At 43.7% G+C, this 21,000-nt stretch overlaps 1 protein-coding gene across 1 annotated transcript; it reads left to right on the forward strand.

Moving 5' to 3' along the window:
* Positions 1-9,935: 9,935 nt before the first annotated feature.
* LOC150043615 (vomeronasal type-1 receptor 3-like) lies at positions 9,936-10,794 on the forward strand. The gene has a single exon (XM_090322500.1). It carries the CDS (start codon positions 9,953-9,955, stop codon positions 10,670-10,672), a length of 720 nt encoding a protein of 239 aa, XP_090178626.1. The 5' UTR covers positions 9,936-9,952; the 3' UTR covers positions 10,673-10,794.
* Positions 10,795-21,000: the final 10,206 nt, after the last annotated feature.

The following is a 21,000-nucleotide window of genomic DNA, read 5'->3' on the forward strand; positions in this document are numbered from 1 at the left end:
TACTCCAGTAATATACAAGGACAGACTATGCGTGTATTGAGCACTTGAATTGATGTTCAAATTCAGATATGCTGTAGTTTCTCAATATAGAGGTACCTTTATCTGTGTCTGTGCCATTGTTTGTGTTGGACAAATTTTTGTATTTTTATATTGTTTAATCCTTTAAAATATTACTGGTGGGATAAAAAAATCCACTTTCTGTACCCAATTAAAATTTGAAGCATTTTCCTGCTTGTATCAAAACAGCTGGTACAGAGTGCACTTCTTCCTTGCCTTCTTGTCCTACCATCACTGCTGTTTGCCGCTACAGAATTTGATGAGATCATGTGAATGCTGGCCATCCACTGACAGAGCAGAATCCACCCTGCAACGGAGGATGTAGCCAATGACAAACCAGGCTCTGGTCTATAAGCAATCATACAGCCACAGTCTGGCAGGGGTGGCCCGTGCCTATAATCCTAGCTACCCAGGAATCTAAAATGGGAGTTTACAGTTCTCAGGCCCCCTGGCTGTAAGGGTCAGTGAGACTCTTATGTTCATCACATAAAAAGCAGTGGCTGCAGTGCAGAGCACTAGTCTCGAGGAAAAGGAGTTGAAGAGCAGCCACCAGGTCTAGATTGTATGACCCAAACATGGACAATTAAAAACGAAATACCAAATGAGCAACCCATAAAAGGTAGGGTACAAGCCAGGCTTCAGTGGCTCATGGTGCAATCCTAGCTATTCAGAAGTCTGAGAATTGAGGATTGAGATTCAAAGGCATCCTGAGCATGAAAGTCCCTGAGACTCTTTTCTCCTATGAACCACCAGAAAACCAGAATTGGTGTTGTGGCTCAGTTTTTAAGAGTGTTAGCCTTGAGATGAAGACCTCAGCGGCAGCAGCACTCAGACCCAGAGTTCAAGCTTCAGGACCAACAAAAAAAGTAGTGATACTGCCATTGACAACCATTTGATTAAGCAAGGAACATGCAGCCAGTGGCAAAGGATTCTGCCATTGACACAGGAATATATAACCAAGGACATGGCAGAATGATGTTAATGCCATGGCAAGACAGAGCAATGGTACATATTCTTACATCTCCAATCACCTTCTTTGGCGATCTATTCTAGATAAGCACTCTCACCTCTAGGTCAAACTCCTGGCCGGGGATCTTCTACTCCATAACAAGAAGTATAGCAAAGACACAGCGCAGATCAGTGTTCCTTTTTCAGATAGCAAAGTGCAGGCCTGTTGGGTTCCAGCTGTCTCCACTGGACTTTCTGCTCCCGCCTAGCCCTGAGGTCAATGGGCATTGTTTATTTCATCCTGGTTAACTTTTTTGATCAGAGACAGACAAGTACTCAATCTCAGTGCCTGATGCTTTGTTCCTTGCCTTACTCTCTACAAGCCTCCAAGCCAGCTTCTGGATATGGTGGCAAGTCTATTTTCTCTGTTGTCTTTCCTGTTTTTTAGCCTTTATACCCTGTTGGCTCCTGGAGTGTTTGTTTTAATCCTCCATTCTATTTATGGCCTTAATGTTTACTATTTGTCTGTGTTGAGCCAATTTGCATCTTTGGAGTGAAACCAACTCCGTTACCATTGAAGATCTTTCTAATGTATTATCATATGTATCTCTGAGACTTGGATGTATGTTCTCTGCAACACATTTCTTTATCCTTCTGTATTTTGCTTGACACTGACAGTATCATCATCATTTTTTGGTAGTTAGGAAATTCTGCTTTCATAGGTTGAACTCTCATTAGTTTCCCTCTTTGATGATTATGGTAGGAGGAGATTTTACATTAAAGCTTTGTGTTTTGGGTCATTTTCTATTGTTGTTTTCTTTATTTCAGGGCTGGTCCTGGAGCTATCAAGTTTCCTCTCCTCTGTTAAATTATTGGAGGCGCCTTCACATGTAGGGCTTGTTTTTTTTTTCTTTTGTTAAGGTTTGCTTTGTTGTCTTCTTTCTCTGTTTTTGTGCTTGTCCTCAGTCTGAGGTCAGGACCCAGGGGCTCTCCTTGATCAATTTTAGACTAAGGTTGGTACTTGCCCACTTGAGCTACAGGTCCACTTCTGGGTAATTTGCTGATTGAATGGTGGTAAGTCTCACAGAGTTTTCAACCCAGGATGGCTTTGAACCGTGATCCTCATAGCACACGTTTTTGAGTAGCTAGGATCACAGAATGAACCACTGCTACCCCACTTCAATATTCATTGGACACATGATCCAATGGTCCATATATGAACAAAGATGATAGGAGCTATTTGTTAGGGGCTATCGTATGCAAGGGGACTGAAGTAGTAACATTCTCCCCAAAATGGAGAGCAAGGGCGAGCAAAGGCAGCAGTGGGGCTCAATAGACACTGTGGAAAATACTGCATACAACTTGTGGGTGGAGATGGGAGAGATAGCCTGGGAGAGAGTGTGAAAAGGGGTGACATTGTCCAAAAGAACTGTACTCATGGGCCAGGAGCATGGCCTGGTGATAGAATGCTTGCCTAGCATGCAAGAAGGCCTGGGTTTGATTCTTCAGTACTACATACATAGAAAAAGCCAGAAGAGGTGCTGTGGCTCAAGTGGTAGAGTGCTAGCCTTGAGTAACCCCGAGGAAGGAGCTGGGAGCATAGCCTAGTGGTAGAGTGCTTGCTTAGCATGCATGAAGCCCTGGGTTCATTTCCTCAGTACCACATACACAGATAAAGCCAGATGTGGTGCTGTGGCTCAAGTGGCAGAAAACTAGCCTTGAGCAAAATGTGTCCAAGAACAGTGCCCAGGCCCTGAGTTCAAGTCCCAGGATTCGTTAAAAAAAGTAATTAAACAAAACTCTACTCATAACTTGTTACACAAAACACTAACTCCTGTGAAATCACCTTTATAATAAAAAAATTCAAATCCATTTCCCTTTCTTTCTTTTTTTATTGGTTTGGGGATTGAACTCCAGGACTGGACACTGTCCCTGAACTCTTCAGCTAAACCAGTTTTCTGGTGGTTAATTAGAGATAAGAGCATCACAGACTTTCCTGTCCAGGGTAGCTTTGAACCATGATCCTCAATATTAGCTTCCAGCATAGCTAAGGTTACAGGCATGAGCCCCTGGTGCTCAGCTTCAAATACATTTTCTTAAACATAAAATTAAAAAATTGTACGATCACTAGTAGTGTGGCTTATCAGTAGAGTGGTTGCCTTGCATGCATGAAGCCTGGGTTTGATTCTTCAGAGCCACAAACAGGAAAAGCTGGAAATGGTGCTGTGGCTCAAGTGGTAGACTGTTAGACTTGAGTAAAAAGAAGCTCAGGGATAAGGCAAGATCAAAGGAACAAAAGGTGCGTGCTATCCTTAATATATGTATATTAGATCCAAACAGTACAAGAGCGAGGACTCAATATTTGAGACATGGACATGGTCTTGGAGATATAAACATAGCTACATGGACATAAAAATCTATGATGGGCTATATACTCTATAGACATGATGTTTTATTAAATATATTAATATGTATCTATGACATATAAACCCTTAGCATACCTGTTTGTTACACACGATATTGGAAATGTGATGTAAAAATCAATGTTAATTGAAAAAGAAGCAGCAGCTCAGGGGCAGAACCCAGACCCGGAAGGTTCAAGCCAGAGGACTAGCAAAAAAATAATTGCCTGCCTCCAAATAATAACCCATACCACACACATTATCTACTGAGCAGGATCAGGGATTTGAGAAGAAACAAACACCAATGTTCCTCAATCTACAAAAGGGATGGACTCTACATATGTGTTACTCCAGATCGATCTACAAAGGGGATGAACTCTACATATATATGTTATTCCAGATAAGAAGAAACATGACAGCAATGACATTGAACAAGACTCCCTGTATTCTATTATTTTCTTTATTGCCAGTCTTATGACTTGACCTCAGGGCCTCTGCACTATCCCTGATCTTCTTTTGCTCAGGACTAGCCTTCCACTACTTAGTTACAGTGTTACTTCCGGCTTTTTCTGTTTATGTGCTATGAGGAATCGAACCCAGGACCTCAGGGATGCTGCACAAGCACTCTATCACGAGGCCACATTCCCTGCCCCAGTAGAAGCTCTTAATAGTATTAAGTGTATTTTGAAAAGGATTCAAATTAAGGAAAGTGTCCTGCTAGCAAAGTTGTCTGTCTAAACATATTCTGTGTGCTTGGTTATTTGTGAGACATTCTGTTTGTTTCAGGGCAAAAGTGTTTGCTTTCAGATGTTTGTTTTTCTAACTGGCCACATGATCCCATCCTGAGTGGGCAAAATAATGTCATTGTGCCTCTGGAATTCCAGAGAACTTGCATGGCCGTTTTCCTTGTTTTGAAAATCTAAGTGTGATCTAAAGCTTCTGCCCAAGTGTCCCATGTCTGCCTGTGTAAAATATGTAAAAACCGTCAACATGAATTCAAAATTACTTGCTAAACTTTAGATGCAAATGCTTCTTGAAGTTAGTCTTTCTGTGTAATTTAATTTGGTCTCAGTGTAGGTTAGTATATGTACAATGGCCTAAAATGCAATATTAAATTCCAATACGATTTTGCAACAGAGGACTTATTAAAAAAAAGTGCCAAATTGTCATGCGTATGTCTTAAATTCTTCTTTGTATCAGAGAAAGCAAACGGGAAAATACTGGGAGATTTCAAATGCCTATAACCAGTCTGTTTAGCCATTTCAGGAAACCCAGCAGGAGGTGCCAGAGTCCATGCAAGAAACAGCCCAGATCCTGTCCATCTCTTCAACCCGGAAGACATACCGTCCTCACTCCTGCCTGGAGCATCCTCACAACCTCCACCGTGGTAAAAGTACACTGGACCTTTGCTCAGCTCCATCACAGTCAGCCTTGAGCTGAAGAGCTCAGAAACAGCGCCCAGGCCCAGAGTTCAAGCCCCCTGATCAACACACACACACAGCTGATAGATAATCCCTTTCTTCACGCATTCTATTTCTACTCACAGTGCTGTCTGTTATAAGGAATTTTATTAGGTCGTTGAGGGAATGATGGTGACCCAGTGACAAACCAGGATCCAGCTAGTGAGGAAGCAGGATCCCACCAGTGACAAAGCAGGAGGAGCCCAGTGACAAAGGATAAGGCCAGAGCCGGGTACTGGTGGCTTATATCTGTAATCCTAGCTACTGGGAAGGGTGAGATCTGGGCATGGAAGTAGGAAACCAGCCTGAGCAGGAAAGTTCCAGACTGTCTTATCTCCAATTAATCACAGAAAATGCTGAGAGTGGCTCTGTGGGTCCAGTGCAGAGTGTGAGTCTTGAGCAGAAGGCGCTCAGGGGCATCACCCAGGCCCTGAGTTCAATCCCTGGGACCTGCACAAATTGAAATTTAAAAAAAATCAAAGGATACAGTGGATGAAGAAGGATGCAGCCAATGAAATGCAGGATACAGTGAATGAAAAAGGATGTAGCCAATGACAAAGCAGGATAAAGTGGATGAAGAAGGACAGAGGCAATGACAAAGCAAGATGTAGTCCATGGAAAAGGAGTCAGCCAATGGCAAAGTGGGTGATAGCCAATGACAAAGCAGGATGTCTGCGATGACCTATATTCTAGGGTCCCCCCCTTCCATGACGCTGCTCTGTGACCAGCACTGTGGCCCTGTGTTCCTGATACAGAGAACTAATGGAATTTCCAGGGTTGTGCTTTGGAGAGAGGAAGCCCCTGCATGTCCAGCTGTCTCCACTGGACTTTCTGGAGAAGTATCCTTAGGCACAGGGGCTCTGTGTAGTCTGGAGACCACTGCACATTGGTTCTTTTCTTTTCTTTCATATATGTGTGTGTGTGTGTATGTGTGTATGTATGTATAGGTACATACATATATATGTTTGTTTGATTATAAAATATTTTTTTCTTTTTGTCAGTTGTGGTACATGAACTGTGGGCCTGGGTGCTGTTTCTGAGCTCTTTAGCTCAAGGCTACCGCCCTACCCCTGAACCACAGTCCACTTCTGATTTTCTGGTGGTTAATTGGCGATAACAGTCTCATGGACTTTCCTGGCCTGGCTGGCTTTGAACCTTGATCCTCAGATCTCACCCTCTTGGCAGCTAGGATTACAGTCACCAGTGCCTAGCTCTTTTATTTTGGTCTTAGGTGACAACTCAGACTTAGTACTGGACCTTTTGCTCACTGGCTGACACTCTGCAAGCCTTTCATCCTACCACTGGACATTGGACCAAGTTTGAAGTCGGTTTCCCCTTTGATTTTCTTGCTTATAAGTCCCCATGTTCCACCGGCTCCCCCTGTTCATAATTTTTAATTCTTGATTATATTTTTGAACTTTCATATTGACTGGAGATGTTGAGCCATGAGGATTACTTTCAAATGTTTTACAAGAGGAATCAGAAAAGCACCTTTACTGTGGGTATGTGTGTGTGTCTATGTATGTATGTATGTGAGTGTGTGCCAGTCCTGGTACTTTCACTCAGAGCTGGGCCTCTGTCACTGAATGTTTTTGCTCAAAGCTAGTGCTGTACCAGTTGAACTATAGCTCTGCTTCCAGCTTTTTGATGATTTCTTGCAGATAACATCTCAGGCTTTGAATTGGGATCCTCAGATCTTGGCCACCTGAATAGCATGGGTTGTAGCTATGAGCCCCCAAACCATCTTGTCACCAGTGCTTGCATTTTCTCTATCTCTGCTAGCTCTAAAATTTTCACCTTAATATAGCACTGCATCGCCAGGCATGGTGGCTCATGCCTGCAATCCTAGCTACTCAGGAGGCTGAGATCTGAGGATCACGGTTCAAAGCCAGGCATGAAAGTCTGTGAGACTCTTATCTCCAATTAACCACCAGAAAACTGGAAGTGGCTCTGTGGTTCAAGGTGTAGAGCGGTAGCCTTGAGCTGAAGAGCTCAGGGACAGGGCTCAGGCCCAGATTTCAAGCCCCACGACGACGACCACCACCACCATCATATATATATATATATATATATATATATATATATATATATATATATGTGTGTGTGTGTGTGTGTGTGTGTGTGTGTGTATGTATTTACACACATACACACACACACATATATGTGGCACTCCATCAACTTCTTTAATGTTGAATACTTTCCCCTCTTATTTGACAGTCTGTGTGAGGTGACTGTGTTAAGTGTGGACACACACACACACGCACATACCTGAGGAGCTGACGGGCTGTCTGATCTCTTCATCCTCATCCAACACCTACCGTGTAATGTGAGGACTCACTTCACTGCTTCTTTCTCACACAGCTCCCTTGCCGTCTGTGTTGTTTGCGTGCCCTTTTCTCTCTGTGGCGGTATTTCACAGTGCATCTTCTCAAAAGCAATTTTAACAGATTTTTTATCTTTCGAATATGTTGAGATATTGTTTGGGGGGGAAGTTATTGTATTTGTAAATCACAATAAATGTGTTGTGAAATGAAGTTGTTCTGCTGACACAACTTCCCACCTTTGTGGCTCCTCAGAGCAGAGTGGATGCAAGGGGCTTGATTTGACAAGTTTCTGAGAAGGAAATACGGAATTTTACTCTAACTGGGTGAAAGATGACTTTTTTCCCTTGCTAGTCCTGGGGCTTTAACTCAGGACCAGGGCACTGTTCCTTGGGCTTTCTCAAGGCTAGAACTCTAGTACTTGAGCCACAGAAAAATTTTGGCTTTTTCTGTGTATGTGGTACTGAGGAATTGAACCGGAGGCTTCATGCATGCTAGGCGAGCACTCTACGCTCCCAGACAAGATGGCATTTTATAAAGACTAAGTGTGAAGTTTTTTGTGGCACTTTGGTCAAGCGTATGAACTGACTTGATCAGGTTTATTTATGTCATTTCCATTTGTGTTCACCTGTTGCTTCTGCTAATTACTACAGGCTTTGTGTAGAGAAGTGTGGCGCCATGGGTGATCCAAGTACAGTAAGTCCTAAAATTACCGAGTGGCTGGTGGAGGGAGGAGAAGCAGAGCAGATAGCCTTATAGGAAACACACAGCTCAAGTCACCTGTGTGTCATCATACTTAACACTCCACCTCACACTGCTCTTCTGTACAGGACGAAGGCACAATATAAAATAGGAAGTTACCAGAGGTCATGCTAATTCAAATGACAAGTTAAGAACTAGCAGTGGAGAGAACAGAACCGCTTAACTGTTGATTCTTGTGCCCCATGCCCATAATCCTAGCTATGAACGAGGCTAAGAAATGAGAGTTACAGTTCAAAGCCAGCCGAGTCAAAAAAGTCTGTGAGACAGTGTCTTCAATGAAGAACAAGAAATCCCGAAGTAGAGCTGCTGGTCTAGTCATAGAACATATATAGGGACCGAACTAAGTTCATGCGTCTCTCTCTCCCTCTCTCTCTCTCTCTCTCTCTCTCTCTCTCTCTCTCTCTCTCTCTCTCTCTCTCTCTCTCTTTGCCTGATTAGATAGGAAAGATAACACATCTGAACTAATATGAAAATATTTTGAATATTTGTGAACCATCACCAATATCACCATTCCCAAGAATTCAAATTCAAGGAAGTTAAACAGTCTCTGGAAGGCACAGTGTGTGCTGCAGAGGGTGATACATGGATGTGTGCATGCTCAACAACAATTTGACTCTTTCTCCTGCCCAGGAACAATGAGAATACTACTATGTAGTAAAACTGAGGGCCAGAGTAAAACTTGATGCTGAAAGAGATTATGCAGGTGGATGGCTTGGGAATTTTCTTATAGCCTTTGTCAGGAAAGATCGGGTGTTAATTTAATTCAGTGCAAGTTTACTTACAAACAAAGGATTATATGTGAAGTGAGAGAAACCACAAGGAGAGTAACGAGTGAGAATGAAACTGGGGGGAAAAAATAAAAAATACACCAAGGCCCAGAGTGTGGCCTAGTGGTAGAATGCTCGCCTAGCATACACAAAGCTCTCTGTTCGATTCCTTAGTACCACATACACAGAAAAAGCCAAAAGTGGTGCTGTGGCTCAAGTGGTAGAGTGCTAGCCTTGAGAAAACCCAAGGACAGTGCTCAGGCCCTGCGCTCAAGCTCAGGACTGGAAAAAAAAAGTAGAAGTAGAGCAAATATTGGTTAGATAGTTTCCTTTCCCATATCCCAATCACCCTGACAAAAGTTGTATTGTAGCCACCCCCACTGGAATTTTACACGGCTGGGCTATTTGTGTCACAGGTGTGCAAAATGTAGGTTTTGTAAAAGGAGAAGCCAACCAGAAGCATGGGCTCCTCACGCTCATGGTAGCACCCACTGCCTTCCATGATGGAGCCTCAGGTACCACAGGAAGAGACAGCCAGGGATCTTTCTTCCTAACACCCGGGCGCAGTGCAGTGGCTGTGAGTTCCTTCCTGCTACTAACACGTGTCTGTCCTGTCCTCTCCAGTTTCCCGTCCCTGGACTCAAAGGTCACAGCACACTGGTGTCCAAAATAGAGGCTAGGACACTTTACCATGTGCAACCCTGCTGAACTGACAAATGGAATAGTCTTCCCAGGCTCCATTTAAAACAATTATATGGGTCGGGCCTGGTGGCTCATGTGTGTAACCCCAGATGCTAAGAAGGGTGAGATCTGAGGACTGAGGTTCAAAGCCAGTCCAGAGACAGAAGTCTTGGAAAATCTGACAGCCAGTGATTCACCAAAAATCTGGAAATGGGGCTATGGCGTAAGTAGTAAAGCACCAGTTTTGAGTGTAAAAGCTCAGGGACAGTGCCCGGGCCCTGAGGTCTAATTTCAGAAGAGGTATCTGCCACCCCACCAAAAAAAGAAACAATTGAAAATAATTGTTTAATGTTCTATCATTCTGCACATGTTGTAAGCCTAGCTGACCAAACCAAGAAATGTAGTGTCAGGGAGATCCATGTCTGCAGGTAGGGCGCCTGCTCTTGTCTAGTGCTTTCTCACCCACCTGGTAGGATGGCACCCTGGCTTTGATTCTCAGCAACACACACACACACACACACACACACACACACACACACACACACACACACAAAATGACAGCTACCCCTGGGGACTCTGTGTTCAGGTTCTTCCTTGTGTCTAAGATGTGTCTGGGCGTCCTGGGGAACTCTGTCCTCTTCCTCCTGTACACATACAGCTCCCTGTGCAGGCCCCAGCTCCGGAAGCCCATCCACATAGTCTTCATGCACCTGACCTTGGTTAATGCCCTGACCCTCATGTTTCAGTCCATGCCCTACGTGATCTCCTCATATGGAGTCCTGTGTTTCTGGGACGACACCACGTGTAAGGTGGTGTTGTACCTGTTCAGGGTCACACGGGGACTGTCCATCTGCACCACCACCTTCCTGAGCGCCTTCCAGGCCCTCACCATCAGCCCTGCCCACTCCCGGTGGGCCTGGCTGAAAAGTCGATCCACAGCCTGCATCCTCCTCTCACTGCTCTGCTTCTGGACCTTGAATTCCATCATCTATTTCCACATCATCAACACTGTGGAATCCAATTGCAATTCCACTGTCCCAAGCCAGGGATTTTCTCATCCTTACTGTCAAACAAACTTTGGAAAATACTCACAGTCATTTGTTCCTTCCATTGTGACTGGAGATGGTCTGTTCTTGGTGCTCATGCTCTCTACCAGCCTCTACATGGTGACTCTGCTCTACCGCCACTGCAGGAGAGCCAGGCACCTCCACAGTCCCAGCCTCACCTCCCAGCTGGTGCCCGAGCGCAGAGCCACACACACCATCCATCATTAAATTGTGAGCTTGAGATTGCTCCCGTTTGTTGATGTCTGCACTCAAAGCAGCTGTATTTTGTCCTCTGTGTCCCAGAGGAGCTGTTTTTCCTGTGTTCGTTTTTGTTTAACATCATGAGCACAAGTGGGTTTTCCTTTCTCATTCATTCAATGACCAAATTGTGACTGAGTGTATGTTGTTCAGTCTCTGTAAGTTAAGGTATTTTCCGTGGTGTCTTTTGGTGTTGAGCTCTAATTTTATTCCTCTGTGATCTGGGAAAATGCAGGGAATATTTTCAGTATCTCTGAATTTGCACAGATTTGCATTATGCCATCAAATGCAATCTGTTTTGAAGAAGGTTCCATGAGCTGCTGAGAAGAATGTATCTTCTGATGATGCAGGGTGGAATATTCTGTAGAAGATGTCTCTGTCGTCTAATTTGTCCATGCAATTTTTAGTCTGTGGTTTCTCTGTTGACTTTTTGCTTGGTTGATGTATCCAGGCCTTCATTTTCAGAATGGTTGTTTTGTGAGCAAGGTGTGTCCCTTGACGCCAGGGGATAGATGGATCTTGCTTTTTGATCTACTTAGTCAACCTATGTGGTTAGATTGGAAAATTAAGGCCATTAATATTGAGTTAAGATGAAGAGGAGTTTGGTAGTTCCTACTGTGACAGACCGTAGGGGCTGTGGCTCGTCAATTCTTATTGTAATTATCTGATTTTGTGTTGAGGGGCTGTTTCTCAGCCTATATTATGTTCTTGTGGATTTTCGACGTAAAGGACATCTTTAAGTATCTTTTGTAATGCTGTTTTTGTGGCGATGTATTATTTTCATTTCACTTTGCCGTGAAAGGTTTTTCCTTTGTCCCTTGTTATAAAGGAGTGTTTAGCTGGGTTTGCTTTTTTTGTCACAGGGCTTGAAGTCTGGGCCTGGGCACTGTCTCTGAGCTCCGCAGCTCAAGGCTAGCGCTTGAGCCACAGCATCAGCATCACTGCCCATTTCCTTTCTTAATAAATACTTATCTATACTATATGAATATATAATTACCTGTAGGTAGCCAGTAAGTTGCAATTCGCCATTACAAGATGGCGCCGGCTTCCGCTGCTTGGTTTGTTACTTTTAGCTTGTTGATCCGTTACAATGTTCACGTGCTTCCTGCGTGATCGGAAGTCTGCCTGCCGCCATGTTGGAGCCTGCCTATGTTGTGTACGTGTCAGACTGTGATTGGCTTAGTTGTTTAAGGAAGTTAATCTGATTGGTTAAGAGAGCTTTACGAGGCCGGAAGGAGGAGAACGGAAGGGGAGGAGAACGGTGAGAGAAGCGCGGGTGAACGGCGAGAGAAGAGGAAGCTCGCTGAATAAACGTGGCTTGAGAAGAAGTTGCTGCTGTTGCGTCTTCCTTACCGGCTGAAGGGGACGCGACAACTGGTGGCCCGTACGGGCCCCTCCGGATCAACTTCAGAACTCAAGGTGGTGCACCGGTAAGTCCCGGGTAAGAGGGACCAATTAATGTTGCTCTCTACTGTAGGCAGAGTGAGAGCGGGGAACCTTCCACCTACTGAGTGGAATAAACATGGGAGCTTCAGAGTCAGCTCAGCTCGTGAGTGCTCTGGATGCGCTGTTACGCGCTAAGGGTTTAAAAGTGAAACAAAGTACCTTAAAGCCTTTTCTCCTTAATCTAGAAGGAGTGGCCCCCTGGTTTTCAGTGTCGGGCGATTTATCCCTGCCTGCATGAGATAAGCTGGGGAAGGAAACTAGTTAGAAGCTGCTTGGCTGATGAGCGTTGCTCCAGCGCACTGGTGGAGGGAAAGATAGCATTGGAAGAGTTTAAGGAGGAAAGATCAGAGTCAAGAAGTGAGAGCCCGAGGGAGGATCGAAAGATTCCCTCTATTTACCCTCCCTTGCCACGGGAAGACAGGCCAGAGGAGACTGACTTAGAGGAGCCTATCTTGGGCGCAGGACCTCGAGGGGGTGTTGTGTCAGATTGGAAGAGGTCCCGAAAGAGAGCGGATCTTGCCCCGGGACGGGAGACTCCTCCCTTCGAAGCATTGCTCCCTCCTTTTTCTCCTCCTCCTGCTCCACCTGCTGCAGGCGTTGGGCGCTCCCGAGCTCCAGAAGTCTGGAAGCAAGTACAAACAGAATTTTGTCTTGGATGCCCGGTTTTTGAAGGTCCCAATAATCAGAGATACCATGAGCCAATAGATTTTAAAACTATTAAGGCGCTGGCCAAATCAGTCCGTGCCTACAGAGTGGGGGCCACTTTTACTGTAGCTCAGGTGGAGAGCCTTAACAGACACTGCATGACCCTGGCAGATTGGGCTTCGCTTGCTCGAGCTTGTCTTAGCCCAGGGCAATACCTGGACTGGAGAGCTTTTGTTATGGAGTATGCCACTGAACAAGCTGCAATTAATGCAAATGAGGGAAGGCCCTATTGGAATAGAGATATGCTATTGGGATTAGGAAATTTTGTTAATAATCAGAATGGATTTCCCGCTGATGTTTATGGTCATATTAACCAAATAGGAATTAGAGCATGGAAAGCCCTCCCAAATAGTGGAGAAGCGGCAGGAAATTTGACCAAAATTATTCAGGGTCCCTTAGAACCTTTTTCAGACTTTGTTGCCCGCATGGTTGATGCAGCTGGAAAAATCTTTGGGGACGCAGATAGGGCCATGCCCCTTATCCAGCAATTAGTATTTGAACAGTGTACCAAAGAATGCAGAGCAGCAATCACCCCATACAAAGGAAAAGGTATTGAGGTATGGATGAAAGTATGTAGAGAAATTGGAGGACCCCTTACCAATGCTGGTTTAGCCGCCGCCGAAGTACAAATGATAAGACAGGGACAAAAGGGAAGCAATGCCTGTTATAAATGCAGGAAGCCAGGCCATATGAGAAAAAACTGTCCGGAGAAAAATAGTAAAGGGAACGCAGGAAATCAGCCTCAGGGGCACCCTCTGCCAGGTCTTTGCCCCCGGTGCAAGAAAGGTAACCACTGGGCCAATGAATGCAGATCAGTAAAGGACAAAGAAGGACGGCCTTTGCCTCCTCTTAATCAACAAAATTCAAAAAACGGGTACTGGGGCCCACGTGCCCAGGGCCCTCAAATATATGGGGCAATGACATCTGCCTCCAGGCCAGTAACAGAGACATGGCCAACCCTTCGGCATCCGAGCCAGCGAGGAGAGCCACTCCTGGGTCAGCAGGACTTGACCTCTGTTCCACCACCAGACTCATATTAACCCCAAAAATGGGAGTCCAATTAGTGGACTCCGATCTCAAGGGCCCCCTCCCTACAGGTACCGTGGGTCTTTTAATTGGCCGTTCCTCTTCCACCCTAAAAGGCCTTAGAATTCACCCTGGAGTAATAGATTCTGACTATCAAGGTATCATTAAAATCATGGTGGAATCCCCCCGGGGAATTTCAGCCATCTCGCCTGGGGACCGCATAGCTCAATTATTGTTAATTCCTAGCTGTCATAAACTATTCCCTGCAAAAAATATTAGTCGAGGAAATCAAGGCTTTGGTTCCTCTGGAGGCAATGCAGCCTATTTATCCATGGATCTTGAAGCACGACCTGTTTTACAACTGTTAACCAATGGAAAGTCTATTTTGGGATTATTGGATACTGGAGCAGATAAAAGTATTTCTAATCAGGATTGGCCAAGAGCCTGGCCAATACAGGTCACTTCGCAGTCGTTACAAGGATTAGGCTATGCATCCACCCCAAACATGAGTGCGGCTATGTTGCACTGGCAGGATCAGGAGGGACATAGTGGACTTTTCCAGCCCTATGTGGTCTCTATACCCATATCCCCTTGGGGTAGAGACATCCTAAGACAAATGAAGTTCAAACTTACCAATGATACTCCCAGCAAAGCAGAAAAAATCATGTCAAATATGGGCTATCAACCAGGTTTTGGATTAGGGAAACAATTACAGGGACGTACCTCTCCTATCCCAGCAGAATAGCATCCGAAAAATCAGGGTCTGGGTTTTTCCTAGGGGCCACTGAGGAGACCACACCCATCCAGTGGAAGACAGAGGAACCTGTGTGGGTTCCTCAGTGGCCACTTCCCTCTGAAAAATTACTTGCAGCCCAAGCCCTGGTACGTGAACAGCTGAACTTAGGACATGTCCACCCCTCAGTGTCTCCATGGAATACTCCAATATTTGTTATTAAGAAAAGGTCTGGAAAATGGCGGCTATTACATGACCTACGGGCGATTAATAACCAAATGCAGATCATGGGGCCTGTTCAACGAGGATTGCCCTTACTTTCTACTTTGCCTCGAGAATGGCCTTTAATTGCTATTGATATAAAAGATTGTTTCTTTTCCATTCCCTTGAATATAGTATGGATACTTGTAGGTTTGCTTTTACCCTACCCTCGATAAACCAAGAGAGCCCAGACGAGCGTTTTGAATGGGTTGTACTGCCTCAGGGAATGGCTAATAGCCCCACCTTATGCCAATTGTATGTACATGCAGCTTTAATTCCTGTTCGGGAGAAGTTTCCATCGGTGCGGTGCTTGCACTATATGGATGATATCTTGTTGGCTTCCAAAGATCAAAACATATTGGATAAGGCTTTTGCCACATTAATTAACTGCCTGGAAAATAGAGGATTATCTATAGCCCCAGAAAAAGTACAGAAGGATAGGATAGTGCAGTACTTAGGAAGTAAAATAGCATCCCAAAAAATAAGGCCTTTGAAATGGCAATTGCGAAAAGACCATCTTAAGACTTTGAATGATTTTCAGAAACTTTTGGGAGACATTAATTGGATTCGAGCCTCCTTGCCTATGAGTAATAGTGAATTGAAACCCTTATATGATTTATTGCAAGGTTCATCTGCCTTGGACTCACCGAGAGAATTGACCCCTGCGGCTAGAAAAGTTTTAGAGATTTTAGAAGAAAAATTAAATTCGACATTTTTACGAAGAATAGAACCAGGGTGAGAAATTTCTTTAATTATTTTAGCCTCGTTCCACAACCTATAGGAGTGTTACGGCAGGATGGACCCTTAGCGTGGATCCATCCAAAAATGTCCCCTGCGAAATCGAACATTATCCTACTGCGGTTGCCAATTTAGCCATATTAGGAATCAAATTTAGTATACAGCACTTTGGGTGTCAACCTAATTTTCTTATAGTCCCATATACTTCCTATCAAGTTCAAGTTTTAAGTGCCACCATTGATGAATGGGCTATTTTGAGTTGCATGTTTACTGGAACAATTGATAATCATCATCTCAAAAGTCCTCTTTTACAATTTTTTAAGGAACATCCAGTCATTTTCCCAGTAATTACTGCCAAGCAACCTATATTTGGAGCAGTCAATATTTTTACTGATGGTTCCAAAAATGGGTTGGGAGCCTATTTGGTTGAGGGTCAAGAACCAGTTTTGTGTCAGTTTCAGCCTGGTTCAGCGCAAAGGGTAGAATTACAGGTTGTCCTTTCCGTATTCAAAAATTGTTCATTTCCTTTTAATATCATTTCTGATTCTGCATATGTAGTTAATGCTTTGCAGTTTTTAGAAGCTGCAGGACCCATAAGTAAAAGTAGAACTGTATGTAATTTGTTTATGCAATTGCAGGAATTAATTTGTGCTCGCAAAGCCCCTTTTTTCCCATTGCATATATGTGCCCACACAGGTTTGCCTGGGCCCCTGAGTCTAGGCAACGATGTAGTGGATAAGTGTACGTGTATGCAACTCTGGTTGAGTTTGAACCACAATCGTCAGCTCTCAGTCTCCTGAGCTACTAGGATATTAGTGAGTGTCACTGATTCTAATCTACAGATGTGTTCTTATACCATACCAATCACTTGAAAGTACAGATATTAATGTTGCATACCTCCCAGTGTTCTCGTTTTAATTCTAATGATCATTTTTGTGGTTATGAAAAGGTGATGTACAGAGGAATTACCATGTCACAAGTTATGTCATGACCATAGATTTTCTTGGTTGGTTGTGAGTCTTGAACTCAGGGCCTATGTTCTGCTCTGACATTATGACCTCAAGGACAGCACTCCCCTAGTTTGAGCCACAGCACCACTTCCTTGAGTACATTTCTCTTTGTGTAATGTCACACCTGTTTTTCCATTTTTTTTCCATCCTGTTGCCAACCATGAAAAGTATAATTACTTTCCCATATGGTGTCAACTGTGTATTCCTTCTCCATTTGTTACCTTATAATTTTCAAAACTATCAAACTCTCCAGGCATTAGATGGCTTTACCCATTCCACCTCAGTGGAACTGTAGATGATCATGAACACAGAAATGGTTACTTTATATTTCTGCATGATAAGAGTTTTCATCACCTGTAGATAGTGAATCTACATCATGGTAGCTTTGCTCAGTCCATTGAAGTGCTTCGGTATTTTCCTCTCATTGTTTCCTGTGACCAATACATAGGGGAAATGGGTGATGTGAAGGCTACTTTGAATCATAATCTGTTCATTCTGCAAGAATCAGTTGTGCATATAGAAACAGAAGCCATATAATGAGTGATGGTTGTCCTTATTGTACTATGTTATTTCTCATCTCTTTTGTCGTCCCTTGGTTATCTCATATTGTTACTATGTTTCACCTTGTTATCTGGTATATTTTATATATGCTTAATTGGTTATTTGAAATTGGATAGGGAAGTGGGGAAAATCAAGATGAGCTGGGGGGGAGGTAGGGACCATGACATGAGAAAGGGTATCAATGTTTGTGAAATAATGCACCTTCTATCTGGTGAATATAATGTAACCTTTCTATTAATTACAATAAAAATATATGAGAAAAAAAGAATCAGTTGTGCAGTTACTTGGCCTAGTTTTTGTTGTTGTTATTTACCACGAACATACAATTGCATTCTGTGATTTTGGTCACCCTATACTGATTGCATTGCACAACAAGGCCATGCTAATATAATAGCAGACTAAATACAACACTTCATCAAGTTTGTAGGAAGTGTGTGAAAACATTTTTCATATAACAACGATTTGTCCATTCCTCCTTTGAAACTTGATTTCATTCTTTAACCAGTAATTTCCCCCACTTTGTAATTTCTTCCTAGGAGTCATTTTACCTTGAAAACTTCCTATGGTGTTAAGGAAATCTTTCCTATTACTGGAGTTTTTAAGGTCTGATCCCTTAATTTTCTGATGTACTACCACAAGCACCATTTTGAAAGGAGAGGTTGTAGCTGGGAACTATTGGATCATACTGGTAATCTGAGCTACACAGAAAGTTGAGATCTGAGGATGGTGATTACAAGCCAGCCCTGGAAAGAAAGTCTATGGGACTTTTGTATATTTAATTAGCATAAAGAGGAGGTATAGCTATAGCTATTGGACTTTAAAACAAACCACAAAAATATTCAGGGATCACATTCAGAATCTGTGCTCAAGGCATAAGACGACAAACACAGGGATACTCAGGGATAGCACTCAGGACCTAAGATCAAGCCACAAACACACACACACACACACACACACACACACACACACACCAATCTGAAGATCATAGAAAACTTCTGGTAACCTGAAAATTTGTTTCTCAGACAGATCCACTGTACTCACAAGTAAGGTCATAAGAAAATTGTTGTGAGCCAAGGATTTCCTCCCATAATTTCAGCTACTTCTGTCCTCTAAGTTCCTCATGAACACTTGTGAACCCATTCAAGAAGTGCCACACCTGGACCTGACACTGAATGTCATCTTTCTCCTATTCTTCCTGAAGCTCCAATTAGAATGGGTCAATAATCTATGAAATTCATTTTTCTTTCCTATATGGAATGGCTGGCTGCTCCAACCATCAAACATCACAAATGCCATTCACGAGCTTTCCAGGTACATCTGTATGAGGGATTTTCCTCATAGCCCAGCTGTGTGTCGGCATCATGGGCAACTCCCTGCTCTCCCTGCTCTATCTCTACACGTTTTTACACGTTTTACACGTTTACGTCCAATCTCATCTGAAGAAGCCCATCGACGCCATCTTCATGCACCTGACTCTGGTCAACATCCTGAACCTCCCCCTCACACTTCTGCCAAATATCATGACATCCTTCGGAGTTCAGCGTTTTCTGGATGATGTGGGCTGCAAGGCCGTCGTGTTTCTCTCCAGAGTCACCCGGGGTCTTTCCATCTGCACCACCTCACTGCTCAGTGTGTTTCAGGCCATCACCATCAGCTCTGTCCAGGCCCAGTGGGTGTGGCTGAAATCCAAGTCCTCATTGTGGATTTTCCTTTCTTTCCTCTTCTTCTGGGTCATCAATATGGCCATATATGTCCGAGTCATTACAGATTTGAAAGCCACAAGCAATTTCACTCTTGTTGGCTCTGGGTTTTCCAATGCATATTGTCACACTCTGCAGATTAAGGCAAGTACATCATGGCATTACATCTGCATCTTATTGGCTCGAGATCTCGTGTTTGTAATCCTCATGATCTCCTCCAGCCTCCACATGGTGAAACTCCTCTACCAACACCACCAGAGAACTCAGCACCTCCACAGTCCCAGCCTGGCCTCCCAGCCAGCGCCTGAGAACAAGGCCACACACACCATCCTGCTGCTGGTCAGCTGCTTTGTCTTCTTCTGTTGTTCCAACAACATAGTGCTCTTTTATTACTTTTACACACCAGTGAAGATCCAAATCCTGGAAGTAACTGTTTTGTGTATTATCAGCAGGCTATCCAACCATGTGCCCTTTCTTGCTCCTGAAGAGTAATAAAATTCTTTCTACATGTCCATTCTCCTTTCAATGATGAGGATTACCAGTTTTCAGAAAGTATTCAATGGCTAATTGGACAGATAAAACTTCTGTTCAAAGCAGATAAGAATCTAGAAATGTACAGGGGAGGGACAGGAGTGTGGCCTAATGGTTAAGAGTGCTTGCCTAGCATGCATGAAGACCTGGGTTCAATTCCAAATATATAGAAAAAGACAGAAGTAGGGCTGGGAGTTTGGTCTGGTAGTAGAGTGCTTGCCTAGCATGCACAAAGACCCCAGTTCGATTCCTTGGTACCACATACATAGATAAAAGCCAGAAATTGTTCTGTGTCTCAGGTGGTAGAGCTCTAGCCTTATGAAAGCCCAAGGATAGTGCCCAGGCCCTGAGTTCAAGGCCCGGGACTGGCCAAAAAAAAAAGAAAGAAAGAAAAAAGAAATGTACATGGGAAAACTGTGTTTTTAGCAGTAGAAGAATTGTTCAAATTCAGATATGCTGTAATGTCTAAACTTTGAGATCCCTTTATACGTGACTGTGCCCATGTGTGTGTTGCAGAACTTATTATATTGTTCAATTGCTTAAAATATTGATGCGGGGATAAAATGAATCCATTTTTTGTACACAATTAAAATTTGCAATGTTTTCCTGCTTGTGTAAAAACAGCCCTAGAGAGTCCATTTCTTCCTTGCATTCTAATTCCACTAACACTATCCTGTGAATGCTGGCCATCCAATGACAAAGCAGAATCCACCCAGTGAGGGAGGATGTAGCCAATGACAAACCAGGCTCTGGTCTAGGAGATATCATACAGCTACATCCTGGTAAGGGTGGCTTGTGCCCGTAATCCTAGCTACCCAGGAATCTGAGTTTGTGGGTCTCAGGCCCCTGGCCATAAGAATCCGTGAAAATCAAAATTTAATTAATTACACAAAAATCCAGAAGTATTGCTGTAGCTCAAGTGGTAGAGCCCTAGCCTTGGGGAAAAGGAGTTAAGGAACAGCCATGAGGCCCAGACTTCAAGACCCAGGGCTGGAAAATTTAAAGACAAAATACACAAAAAAGCAACCAATAAAAAGTAAGGATAGTAGCCAGGCACCAGTGGCTCACGCCTGTAATTCTAGCTACTCAGGAGGGTGAGATCTGCAGATCTCAGATAAAAGCCAGCCCTGGCCTGAAAGTCCCTGACTATTATCACCAATTAAGCACCAGAAAACCAGACATGGTGCTGTGGCTTAAGTGGTACGATACAGCTTTGAGCTGAAGAGCTCAGGGACAGCCACACCTGGGCCCACTGTTCAAGCCCCATGACCAACAAAATAATAATAATAATAATAACAACAACAACAAGAAAGTAAAGTAGGGATGCAGCTATTGAAAAACCTGGATACATTTAGTAAGCATGGAGCATGCAGCCAGTGTGAAAGGATTCAGCTACTGGTACAGAAACAGTCCGAATCCCGAGCTGCCCCAGGTTCTGAATCTCTCTCTTCTAAGTGATGTCTTCAGTGCCATTCCTGGATTCATTTGTCTGGCTCTGTTTCCTTTTGGTTTAGGTCACACTTGCTAAGGGGCTGCTATTTTGTTCATTTTTTTTCTAACAACTCAGTGGCTTCCTGTTGTGTTTTT

The sequence above is a fragment of the Megascapheus bottae genome, chromosome 31 (genome assembly GCF_031878675.1).
Source record: "Megascapheus bottae isolate mThoBot1 chromosome 31, mThoBot2.hap1, whole genome shotgun sequence".
NCBI classification, from domain to species: Eukaryota; Metazoa; Chordata; class Mammalia; order Rodentia; family Geomyidae; genus Megascapheus; species Megascapheus bottae.